Below are 13,671 nucleotides of genomic sequence, written 5' to 3'. Positions count from 1 at the left end.
AAAGTTGGCTTCTAAATCTGGGCGTCTCTAGGTTTCAGGTTCGAGAGCTAGATGCCTCCGGGTCTTCCAGTCTAGCCCTGGCTCCTTGAGGGTATCAAGTCCTGGGTAGAGCATCTAGCTGACTCGCTGCAAGGGTTGAAAATTAACATTTTGAAGCCCCTGCTTCAAATTTATCCAGACTTTAAAAAATGATCATCACTGATTGAGGCTCTGAGTCTTATCATATTGAAATGTCTTGGATCATTGTTCATTTGTTAGTCGTATTAAAATTGTAGCACTAAGTTTTGCTGATTGAAAATGTATTCACTGGGGACTGAAAAGATGGTTCAGTGGTTAGAGGACCTGGGTTTAATTCCCAACATCCACCTGGTGGGTCTCAATCACTTGTAATTCTGGTCCTATGGGGTCTGATGCTCTCTTCAGTGGACTCTGTGGGCACCAGGAACACATAGGTACACAGATATAGATGCAAACAAAACATCCATACACACAAACCTGAAAAATAAAAATACAAGAAAATATATTATTCATTTCTATATGCCATGATAGATAACCTTTGTTAGAAGTACATAAGTAGGATAGAAAAAACAAACAAACAAACAAACAAACCCTATGCTAAGTGGGGAACAGTGCAGATGTCCTGAGACATTCATGTACACCAGACATGGGGCCAGGGTTAAAAATGCATTGATTTACTCGTTCATTCATTCATTCATTCAGTAAGTCAGTCAGTCAGTCAGTCAATAGTATTGTTTAATAGTTACTTTCCAGCCACTGCAGTGAGAGCTGTACATGCAATGCTGAGTGAATTATGCAGCCTCATTTGCATGAGTTAACTGTTAGTTATGAAGGCAGAACAGTGTTAATAATAAGAACAAACCAATTTCTGTAATACACACGGCCCATTATTTCATGTAATCACAACCAAACTTGTTTGCAGCAAGTTATTTATTTATTTATTGTTATTTTACAGGTAACTAAATCGAGACTCACAGAAGCTTATATTTCAGAGTAGGAGGCACAGCTGGTCTGTGATAGAGTTGATCTTTGGCTACATGATACAAACCTAAAAGCTTGAGTTTATCAATGACCCAATGATGACAATATTCTACTTTGGTAAACTTGACAAAAAAAAAAAAAAAAAGCAGTTAAGTTTCTAATCATAGGCTAGACTTTGAAATCACATTTCTGTTTTTCTCTCTCTTTGGCATGTTTTTGTGTAATCTTATTTATATTTTTATAAGAGGCATCCAGCTTTCGAGGAGAGTGATAGTTTATGCCTATCATGATTCCATTGTCTACCAGTGGGCTAGCAGTTACTCTGCAGGCTTATGGGACATTAATTTTCATGAGATCTAAAAGGGTAAAGGCTCATGTTTAACTGAAAAAAGTTTATTCATTAGCCAAAGTGTATCTTTAATGAAAGTAGCATTCATTTGTCGCCCTCAGTGCCATAAAAGCAGGTGAAAATGTTTCTTCGTTATTTATTATTTTGTGATAAGCACCAATACTTAATTTTTTATTTGGTCTGTCCTCTATTACAGAAGAACTCCTGGTGGGGCAAAGACATGTAGCATGGACATCGTCAAATGAACAGGAGGAGCTACAAGGAAATAGTTTAAAGAGGATTGGGATAGAGCGGTGAAAACAGCTTTTTCTGTGGAGTTGAATGATGGGCATTTTTAGTTGAAGAAGCAGGGTTGGGGGAGGGCATTCTTATTCATCACAAGGAACACACTTCTTGCTATTTTTTTCCCTCAAAGGAAAGAAACTGCTTCTCAGTCTTCTGTGATAGATGGCAGATACCTCGAGGGAGCCTCTAGGATGGGGCACTGACAACATCCATAGTGCAGAAGGAGGCAGATGAGGACCCAGGGGTCAAAATTGTGATCCATCTGGATAAGCCTGGATTCAAATCTGAAACAAGCTAACACACAGACCAAAGGAAGGAACAAAAAAGTTTTCTAATAATATAGAACATTTATGGTGTGTATGTAGACCCTAGATTTTCAAAGCACTTCTTTACTGTTCAACAAGAAAGGTCAGATCCACAAGACTAAAGGGCCAGACCAACGTCTTGAAACAAACAGCTGAGCTATAGTTGAAAGAAAGATGACATCATTTCTAATCCAGAGACGTTCAGTTTATGGAAGAGAAAAATAAGAATGAAAGACTGGAGAAAATAGAATTGAATAATAAAATAGTTGATTTATGATTACTTGAAGGATGCTGTGAATATCCATCATCAGATGCCCTGAATTGTCTCCTGCTACTGTGCAGGTCAAAGGCTATGGGAAGCTTCAACACCAGTTTGGATAAAGGTTTCGTTTTGGTGGGATTCTCAGACTGGCCTCAGCTAGAACTCATTCTTTTTATCTACATTTTGATTTTCTACTCCTTAACACTCTTTGGCAACACCACCATCATTGCTCTGTCACAACTGGACCTTCGATTACACACACCCATGTACTTTTTCCTCTCCCATCTCTCCTTCCTGGACCTCTGCTACACCACCAGCACTGTGCCCCAGCTTCTAATCAATATTGAGGGGCATGACCATACCATCACGTATGGAAGGTGTGTGGCCCAGCTCTTCAGTGTCCTTGCCCTGGGCTCCACGGAGAGTATGCTTCTAGTGGTGATGGCCTTTGACCGCTACGCTGCTGTGTGTCGTCCACTCCTCTACACCACCATCATGCATCCCATTCTGTGTCAGGCGTTGGCCATGTCATCATGGGCAGCAGGCCTCGTCAACTCTCTGATCCAGACAGGCCTCATGATGGCCATGCCTCTCTGTGGCCATCGGCTGAATCACTTCTTCTGTGAGATGCCTGTGTTCCTCAAGTTGGCTTGCAAGGACACGGCTGGAACAGAGGCCAAGATGTTTGTGGCGAGAGCCATAATCTTGGTTTTCCCTGCGACATTGATTCTAGGATCCTATGCACACATTGCCAGGGCTGTGTTGAAGGTCAAGTCAATATCTGGCCGCAGAAAAGCTTTTGGGACTTGTGGGTCACACCTCCTTGTGGTTTCCATGTTTTACGGCTCAACCATCTACACGTACTTGCAACCAAATGACAGTTATTCTGAGAATGAGGGAAAGTTTGTTGCTCTTTTTTATACTATCGTCACCCCCATGCTCAACCCTCTGATCTATACCCTGAGGAACAAGGATGTGAAGGGGGCTCTGTGGAAGGTGCTAGGGAGAGGCACAGACTCAAGGTAGTAAATAAATAAATAAATAAATAAATAAATAAATAAATAATTTCTTTCTGCCATGGCTCCAGGATACCTGAGCCCTTTGGTCAGTCTAGAAAACAATCCTTATTGACTTGTGGAGAAGAAAAGTTTTGTTGAAAAAGAGAGGGAGATGAAAAAAGATAACGTTAAAGATAATTTTGATAAAATGATCAAAGTTCAATATATATATTTATGAAGCTGCCAAAAATAATAAATCTGCCCTCAGTAGACACCAGGCTTGGTGTTTTCTTTGGAAGAAGCTGAAAGTGAGGTGTTCCTATGGTGCATGTTAGGTAAATGTCTGGTCATTGCTCAGCATTGTAACACGGCTTCCCACTCACCCCCCCCACACACACACAAACTGTAGTTTGGAAGAGTGCGCTGTGAGGGGCTGTGGAGGGGGTGTCTGAGAGTGAGAGAATTAACTCTGAATGGCTCTCTGCAAAGTCATGCTGCTGCATAGTTGGCAGTATGACCCAAGGCAGAGGACATGAGTTTACTGGTTTTTTCTTTTGTTTTTGTTTTTAATTTTTTGATGATCCTGTCAGATTCTTGCTGTAGGAGAGTCCACTTCAAAGGTTTCTTACACTGTTTATTATTTCGTGATACTTGGAGAAAGTGATCAGATCATAAACAGAGCTGCTTTATAGAATTTGTGACTTTCAGACACGAGTTCATTTACTTAAATGCAGAAATCTCAAAGCCTGCCTCTAGTGACACACCTCCTCCCATAAAGCCACACCTCCTGATTCTTCCCTAAAAGTTTTATCAAATGCAGACCATGTATGCAGATCCATGTACCTATGAGGGCTATTCTCATTCAGAGCACCACAGCTTCCCATTGATGCCCTTGGTATATTTGCTAAAAAGCCAAGGACTTTGCTATCATCTATGCTTGAGTTTACACCTTCCTGGAACTCCAAGGGGTCAAAGCATCTACATAACCTAAGCCTCAGTTTCCTTTCCTGTAATGAGCATGATATCGATGACCTTATCAGCCTTTATGTGTAATGTGTATCAAATAAATGTTAATTCTCATCTCCTGTTCTGCTTGTTAAATACAAAATAAAGTAGCCTAGAATGTCTTTTCTCAAACACACACACACACACACACACACACACAGACACACACACACACCACTATGATCAGATTGCATTATATACTTGTTTGGAATTGTCAATGATTAAATTTAATAAACAAGCTCCATCAATATATCTTGGTCTTAAAGACTTCCACCTCCTCTGTCGTAGGATTTGGCTATGAAAAAATAGAGAAACTCTTTCGCATAAGCACTGGAGCTGTGTACAGACGTGTTTCCTGGCACATTGTCTAAAAAGGAATAATATAAAAGATGATTCAGTGACTTATTTCTCTAAGCATACTGGTTAAACTGTAGATTTTGATGCCATGAAACCTTATATAGCAATTAAGAAGCAAACCGTCTCAGGAGACAGCCACTTTTGCTTACTGTTCATTTCTTCTACTTTATCTGCATTGGTGTATATTTTTAGGAGTGAGTGGGAAAGATTTTTATGCTCAGAACAGAAGGTTTCTCATTTTAATCATGGCTTGCCCTACTTACTAATTTCTTGGTCACAGACAACTTAGAGCATGAGCCTATGCTTAAGAATCTAAAGTATTTAGAATCTAAAGTATTAGTAGAATTTCCACTCTTTCTTTTTTTCTTTCTTTTTTTCTTTCTCTCTCTCTCTCTCTCTCTCTCTCTCTCTCTCTCTTTCTTTCTGTCTTTATTTTTTCCTTTCTCTATGTAGGGGCTCAGATCCTTCTGCCTCTGCCTCTCAAATGCTGAGTTCTGCTCTGATAGGAATTTCTATTGTGTAGTTTGCTCATCTTTGGCAAGGAAAAGGTTAGCAGATATAACACAGGAAGAGAAGTTGATTTAACACAATCATTAATGATTACAGTCTATGAGCATTTTTTAGTTGTTTTCTTACCCTTTAATGGCTGAGCCATCTCTCTAGCCCAATCTGTGAGCATCTTTTATTTAAAAATTTTACACAATATATTTTGATCATATTCTTTCCCATCCCCACCCACTTTCTCCCACTTTCTTACTTGCCTGTTTTTTCTCTCTCTAAACGAAGTAAAATAAAACCCCCAAATCAAATCAATAACCAACCAAAACAAAACAAAACAAAACAAAACCCTAGTTAAGACAAAAATACTAAAATAAAACAAAACAGAAAGTGTGTGCACACAGCACATCCACACCAAAACACCCCATGGAGTCTCTTTTATATTGGCAAACTACTCCTGGGCATAGAGCCTGCCTTGGAGTCTGGGTGATATACCCAGTGACACCCCATTGGAGCAAACTGATGGCTTCTTTCTCAGGGGGCATCAATTGCAAATAGCATCTTGGTTAAGGGTAGGGCTTCAGATGGACACACAAAAGAGCTCACATCGACTGTTGCAGCCTGCACAGGACCTACACAGGCTGAAACCAGCCAAACTCCCAACGCTGAGAAGAGGAGGTAGACTCAGAGTCCCGCCTCCAAACAAGAAGCTATGAGCACCTTGCGATCAATGCCCTTCCCACTTGTTTTCAATCCAAATAGGAAAATAATGAAAGATAATACATTATTTTTTTTTTCCTGGAGAAGGCAAAGGAAGTATACTGTTACTCAGTAGTAATGGTTCACAGGTAAGAATGCATCTCACAGTACTAAACTGTACCTTAAGACCTCAGCCAGCTTCCCAGACAGAGTGCCTTGCTTCAATTTACCTGTGAAAGAGCATGTCTCGAAATGCAGAGTCAATTTCCCTCAGGTGACCTGAGAGACTTCCAGAATACTCCTGAGAAGGGTGCAGCCAGACAGATGTTTCTCTGGAGAACGATGCAGATGGGACTTCTTACTTTAGCGCCCTCCACAGACAGTTCTTGAAGGCTGTCTAGGTAACTGTGAGGACGTTAGAAAAGAAAAATGGGTGTGGGTTGACAGGCTGTGCTGGAGCTGGGGCTGTCAACTGCTCGAGTCCCAGCAAGCAGTTTATGGTCAATGGATTTTTACTCTGTTCCTGTTGGTCAGTGCACAGCCCTGAACAAAACAACCTCGCTGTACTCAGTTCAGGGAGCAATGGCCAGCTACTTATTTGTCTCTGCGTTACATGTGGAAAATTCATTGACTGTAAACTGCACTGACAGAGACTGCTGCTTTCCACCCCAAGGAGGCGGTTACAAAATCATTTTCCTCATGAGGCAACTTTATGACACCCCCTTTGCTTTTATGGATCTCTCACACAGTTTTTTTAATTTTTTATTTTATTCTTTTATTGAAAATATATATTTTTTTCTCACATGGTATATCCTAATCAGTCCCCTCTCCTTCTACTCCTCCTAGTTCCCCCTCCCCTGCCCTCCCATCTGGATCCACCCCTTTCTGTCTTCTGTTAGAGAACAAACAGACATTTCTGTGGGATAATAATAATATATAATATGATAAAACGAAACCTAACACATCAGAACTGGACAAAACAAACAAACGGAAGAAAGAGAGCCCAAGAGAAGGCGCGTGAAGCAGAGACCCACTCATTCACACGCTTGGGATGCCATAAGAACACTAAACTGAAAGCCATAATAAATATGCAAAGGGCCTGTGGTTTTAAAAAGAGAGAAGAAAAATGTACGGACACACACACACACACACACACACACACACACACACACACACACACATATATATACCGTAAAGCTAAAAAAATGAAGCACCCTGATGCTACATTAGGAGCCAAGGAACCTCCAAAGATGTCATTGAGTTCATTTTCTGTTGGCCATCTACTTCCTGGCATATAGCCTACCCTTAGAGTAGTTTATTTCCCCAGTGAGACTCCCTTAAAGGAAACTTAATTTTTCTTTGCAAATGGTCATCAACTGGAGACAGCTTCTGGGTTAGGAATGGGGGCATGTGTCTACTCCTTTCGGCTCCAAGACCCCAACTGGAGCAGACCCGTGCAGGCCTGTGGTGGCCCTGGGTGTGCTGCCTCTGTGGACTCGTGTATGTGATCATGTTGACACGGAGGGCCTTGTTTCCTGGTGTACTCCATTCCCTCCAGCGCTTACACGTTTTCTGCTTCCTCTTCTTCAGGGTTGAGTGCCGGGTTGCATGCAAGTTGAAGCATATGTACTAGCTCTAGAAAGAAGAAACGTGACATTGTTCATCCTGCTTCTGCGCTCAGTCTGGCTGCGAGTACATAGGATTCTGTCCCTGACTAGTGAACTTTTCTTATGGATGCAGCAAGCTTCAGAGCGCACCTTTTTCAACTCACCTTCTTACTGGTCATCATCTTTGTTGAACAATTGTGACGTACTTCATCCCAGCACTGTTGGTGTGATACTTTTTCATGACAAGCACTTTATTCCTTACAGAGTCCTAGCCCAAAGGACATGAGCTTTGTCTTCAAAACATAATGTGAAACAAACTAAAAACCTACTAAGAACAAGACTAAGGCTTTATCTAGTGTTTCAGGAAAATGCTTACATGAACATAATCCCCCTTTGGTATCATTGTGTTGGCTGTGGCTCTCTTGCACCTTGGAATGTTGCATTATCACAATAACAACTTTCTCGGTGAAACAGTGCAAGGTGTTAAGACGCTTCCAAAGTGTTTGTGAAGGGAACATAGCTATGTGTTCTTGTGAAGAAAAAAAAATCATCATGAAAATCTTCATCTACTCCTTGGGCTTTTGCACAATGACAGGCTGTTTCTTGCACTTCTCACCCTCTTAGATTAGCTTAACTTTCGTCTCAGTGGTTGGCCTAGGAACCATTTGGAAGGATCACCGTGTATCTGACATAGGCAGGCTGTGATGCCTACTGCTGGTGAAGACTGCAAACGTTGGAGAAATCACACCAGAAACACAGTCAGGCAGTCACAGCGGCTGGAGGTGCTCAGCAGGCAAAGGCCGTATGAGCCAACCTAGAACAATGGTCCGGTTGACTTCAATAACTGTGGAGGGTAAACTAGCAAGGGTAATATGGAGTATCTCAGGATTTTAGTTGCTAAGGTTAGGAGTGGACAGGAAGGAGGGTGGCCAAGGATACAAACTAGCATTAGACTAATTTAGTAAAATACACCAAGGTAGGAAAGTATCTGGAAAGGGAAAGTTAGAATACTGCTACTATCATAGGACTTAGAGGTTGTGAAAGCTATGGAAAGTTATGGTTGTAAACTATAAAAAGGAGAAGATAAGAAAGATAGAAAAAGGAAGAGGTTGGGATGAGAGGGAAAGTATATTATGCATGAGAAGAACGGTAATGAGTACCCATTGACATAGTGGAGAAACATACAGACCAGTCCTAAAACACACATGAGAAATTCACAAACAAAGGCAAACAGTTACGATATATGTAATTAGATATGTGAGATTAAAGTAGGCAATAAAAGGTAAAAAATGTTAAAAGTGGTAAAATTAAATATAACATGTAAAAACAACAAAAAAGTGAGACAAAAAAGTACATTATATTAAAAATATCTCAGCCGGGTGCAGTGATGAACGCCTGTGATCCCAGCACTCAGGAGACAGAGGCAGGTGGATCTCTGTGAGTTCGAGGCCAGTCTGGTCGACAAAGTGAATCCAGGATAGCCAAGGCTACACAAAGAAACCCTGTCTCGAAAAACCAAAATCAAACGAAACAAATGAAAAATCTTATCGGTCACTATTTCTTCCTGTTGGAACTTTTAGTTCTTTAACCTACAATTAAAACTTAAGCTCACAGGGCTCGTACACTAAAATATGTACATTATTTTTTATACATAAGTTAAAACATTTTACACAACATGAAGTTGAGTTTTTAAGAACAACACGAGCTCAATATTTGGGAAGCTGCTATGTATGTGGCAGATGAGTTTTCTTGTGGTACTTGAAGGTGAACATGTTTGTAGAAGAGTTGAAATCTACATTGAGGGCATGGCTCCCCTTCCTGAGATGTGAAACCAGGCTGCAGGCAACATTTGTATACAGATTCAGAGAAGTTTTGTGAGTTGGACAAGGACTTCAAATTTGCTTCCAAGTCTGAGATGTTGTCTGTGATTCTCCAGTCTTCCTCTTCTGTCCTCTTGTTAAGAATCTAGGATAAATGTGTTTGCTTCCCAACCTGACGTGAGTTCAATTCCTGGGACCTACATGTGAAGAGTTTAAGTTAGCCTGAGTGTAACTCCATTTTGAAATAAAGATGTTGACTGGGAACTGAATCCAGGTACCAGGAAATATCACAGAATGTACACCTGGCAGAAAACAAAGTTAACTCTCCTAGCAACAGCCTCCAGGAAATATAACAGAATAAATGCTTCATAGAAAATAGAGACAAACTCCCTGGCAATAATCAATGAGAATTGGTTGGGAATTGGGTGGGAAAATTCTCCCCAATGTTTAGATATAGTTTAGAAAAATAGCCACTGTGATTATATGCTTTACCCATTGTGATTGTATGCCTTAGCTATTGTGATTGTGTGCCTCAGAAAAGGTCACCCCGCCCTGCTAAACTTCACCCAATTATGTAACACCAAGGCTTGTGCCCCCCTGCTTGCTGCCATGGAAACCCCCTGCTCACAGACTTTCTCTTTAAAAATCCTCTTCACTCAGAGCTCAGGTCCCACTTCTCTACTGCTGCGTCAGTGAGACTTGGATCCTGAGTTTGATAGCTCTCGTAATAAAGCTCTCTTGCAATTGCATCGAGTCTTCTCCTGGTGGTCTCTGAGGGGCCCGTGAACCTGACATTACGCATGCTAGGAGAGAGCCTATTCCTGCCACTTGTCCTTTGACCTCCATACCCGCACACAAACACAAACACACACTGCCCCCCCCAATATATACACACCAAAGAAAGAAAGAAATGTAGTAAAGGATAGGAAATCAGAAGGCCTGCAGGGTGGAGGTTGAGGTGTCTGAAAGGAGACGTGGCTCAGTGGACACACAGCATGCTCTTTCTAGGGCGTGGCAGCAGCTGTTCAGCCCCAATGATTTCAGCGACACAATCTGGGGCTAGACTTTCCTGATCTTTGGGATCTGTGTATTGAGGATACTGAATAATAGAGTTATTTTTGAGCAGTATGTGGGGAGTAGGGAAAACTGAGGCCTGTGATTCAGATCCTAGGGAACCCACTGGTTAATTTTAATTGCCTCATTGGGGCCTACAGTCCTCTAGGGACTTAGCTCATAAAAAAAAAAATTGCTCCATTTTGTGAATTTTAAAGGAGACATTGCCCTCAGGACAGAATCGAAGGGTTCAGTTTTAGGGACAATAGCTGATGTGATGGTAAAACAGCTTCCTGGTCTAACTTAGGCTGTGCGAGGAGGTGCTGAGGTGGCAGTTCCTCCTCCTGAGTTGTGAATTTGAGAAAGCCCCACTGCTGAAGGAGGGAACCACTTATCACCACAACCTCTGCTGGACAGCAGCTCTCACTCAAGCTCTTCACCTTATAGGTGAGGGAAGGTCCCAAGTAGCAAGCGACTTTCCCTGGCAGCTAGATAGTAATGGTGTCATGTGGGCTCACCTCACCTCTGATGCAAATAGAACCAAGAAAGGTAAGTGCAGTAGTCTTCTTTTGTGGAGTTGTGGGTGAGTAATGACTCAGAGGCATTTCAGCCCCCACAGACAAAACCAGAAAATAATAGGCAGTGCATTAGGCAGTATGCAAGGTTCTGATGTGTCCCTGGTTTGAGTGTAGAAACGTGGAACTCGGGCAAGGAGGTATGTTAGCACTAATCGAGTCTTTCTTTCTCGGTCCTCCCACTAAGTATACACAGCAGGTTGCACAATTTTTTTTTTTTAACCAACTTTCCAGTTACATAAAGTTAAGGAGCATACTACACATCTTGGTTTTCTCATTAAGTGTGAAGATTACATCTTGCAATCTTTAGCCTCTGTGATAACAAGGCAGTAACTTGCAAAATAGGGTGCATACATCATAACTAGGAGAAAAAGAATAGAGGCAAAGTCAGAGCTGTTGATACATCAAGGAACAGGGACATGAGAACAGACCAAGACCAAGGTCTACACGAGGAGTAAGTGTAAAGACAGAATGAGGATTTGTCCCTTCATCTTTTGGATGTCAAGTGAGCTGACAAAATTCTAGAAAACACTGGTTGTTTCTGCTAAGATTGTGATAGGATCCTGAAACTCATGTAATGAGAAAGGTGTGGGGTGTATTGAGAGACTGGGTGATTTTAGCATGAGAAGGGCTGAGAAAGCAACAATTACATAAGTGGAGGAGCAGGCCATGGTGGAGTGTGGGTAAAAGGCTGCATTGGTGTCTAATGAAGGTTCGATGGTGAGCTGAGTCTTCTGAAAACTAATAACAGATTACAAACTCAGATAATAGATAGAGAAATACATATCTACAGACACCATGATAATAATCAGAGAAGAAGTCATCAAGCTGAGAATGGGGAAGACATGAAATGAGTTGGAGGGAGAGGACTTGGGAGGGACTGGAGGGAGGAAAAGAATGGGTGAAGGCAATGCAATTATATTTTAATTTAAAATATATGAAAAGCACATCATGAAAAACCACTTATGTAAGGATATAAAAGGCAAGAACCCATACTACGAAACACTGATTTATTTTAGCATGACCACCAACAAAGAAAAGTGGGAATGAGTTAGTAGAACCTTCTTTTCTAGGTTAGACTATTATTATTTCTGGCTTGAACATGGCTCCATTTATTAAAATCAATGATGTATTGGAATGGCATTGAAAAAAAGTTTAAATGTGACTTTTTAAATTAAATTTAATTTTTTATTATTAGTTACATTTTATTAACTCTGTCTCCCAGCTGTATCCCACTCCCTAATTCCCTCCCAATCCTTACCCTCCCTCCCTCATCTCCTCCCTGCCCCTTTCCAAGTCCATTGATTAGGGAGCACCTCCTCCCCTTTCACCTGACCCTGTTTTATCAGGTATCTTGAGGACTGGCTGCAAAGTCCTCCTCTGTGACCTAGCAGGACTGCTCCTCCCTTGGGGGGGGGGAGGTCAAAGAGCCTGCCATTGAGTTCCTGTCAGAAATAGTCCCTGTTCTCCTTACTATGGGAAACCAATTGGTTACTGAGCTACCATGGGCTTCATCCGAGCAAAGGTTCTAGGTTATATCCGTACATGGTCCTTGGTGGAGTGCCAGTCTCAGAAAAGACCCCTGTGTCCAGATATATTTGGTCTTTGTGGTGCTCCTATTCTTTCCACGTCATACTAACTCCCCTTCTTTCATATGATTCCCTGCACTCTGCCAAAGGTTTGGTTATGGGTCTTAGTATCTGTTTTGAAACACTGCTAGGTAGAGTCTTTCAGATGACTTCTGTGGTAGACTCCTGTCATACGTCCAATGAACATCCCATTTGTCTTTCTAAGTGAGGGTTGATCATCTTACCCCATGTCCGCAGGGTAAATGTGACTCTTGCTTGCAAGAATTTTATTATTTGCGAAGATCATAAAGAGCCCTACACATATAGACAGATACGGACACAGTCAATGGTCTTTCTGCTGCTAAAAAACTGTGTAAAGTATGTAAATATAAAACCAGTTTAGTCAAGGAGATTAGGAGCAAGTGTTAAGGGAGAAAATATGGAATGTCACATCTGGTGTAATGCTACCGAAATTTACAGAGCAAATGCTAGAACATTTTACAACACAATGGAAATTAAAGTTGCAGGCTGTGGAAGAACAGCCAGTGTTCTTAACCACCGAAGCATCTCTCCAGTCCTCAGGCTCTGAGGGCAGAAAGATCTCAAGTGACCAGACTCTGGTTTCCAGTCGGTTTATATTGAGACTGTTTACCTTTCTCTCAAGTTTTTTAATATTATGATTTACCCTTGAAAGGCTACGTTTTGGCTTTGGAGGAGAACAGAGGGAAGTTACTGTCCTTTTCATAGCACAGGCTTTTAAATGTGGATGGAAGCCATCAAGTATATGCATATGTATGTGGTTTTATAATCTAAAAACACAATTTAAAACATCTATTTCTCACCAAGACTGTTTTAATGATCTTGTTCTAGGAACAAGACAGACATGGCTTCATTCCTTATAAACCCTAGTATGATTAATCTAAAGGTCATAAATCAATGCCAAGATGATAAGTTATACGTGAGAAGATGGAGTGCCCATATGACCATACAGAAAGGAGCTTTCAATTCATACAAAAGTAGAAAGGAATTCTCCCAAGAGGTGTGATTGCTAAGTTTTCACTACTGACATTTGGGACTGGATAATTCAAGTGTATGTGGTAGTGATGGTGGGCTATGTGCGTTAGAAAAGAACAACATAACAGAAATGTTTGTGGACACGGGAGAATCTTCCTGAAAGGATGGCTTCACCTCTGATTGAGGAATGCTATTGCACATGAAGTGGTGTGTAGGGTGTGCTCAAAGAAAGTGTCAGTGTAGAGGCTGATAACTAATTTTTTGGTCAAATGACCAG

At 41.3% G+C, this 13,671-nt stretch overlaps 1 protein-coding gene across 1 annotated transcript in view; it reads left to right on the top strand.

The window, feature by feature from the left end:
• LOC110551045 (olfactory receptor 2Y1B-like) overlaps nt 1–4,278 on the top strand; it is a 39,432-nt gene extending 35,154 nt beyond the window's left edge. The window contains exon 2 of the mRNA XM_060363791.1: nt 1,545–4,278. Coding sequence (XP_060219774.1) covers nt 2,291–3,226 — 936 coding nt within the window. The 5' untranslated portion in view covers nt 1,545–2,290 and the 3' untranslated portion in view covers nt 3,227–4,278. The remainder of the gene's footprint in view (nt 1–1,544) is intronic.
• The last annotated feature ends 9,393 nt before the right edge of the window (nt 4,279–13,671 follow it).

The sequence above is a fragment of the Meriones unguiculatus genome, chromosome 11 (genome assembly GCF_030254825.1).
Source record: "Meriones unguiculatus strain TT.TT164.6M chromosome 11, Bangor_MerUng_6.1, whole genome shotgun sequence".
Lineage (NCBI taxonomy): Eukaryota > Metazoa > Chordata > Mammalia > Rodentia > Muridae > Meriones > Meriones unguiculatus.
Note: the sequence above shows the minus strand (reverse complement) of the source record. Positions and strands in the feature narration are given on the sequence as shown.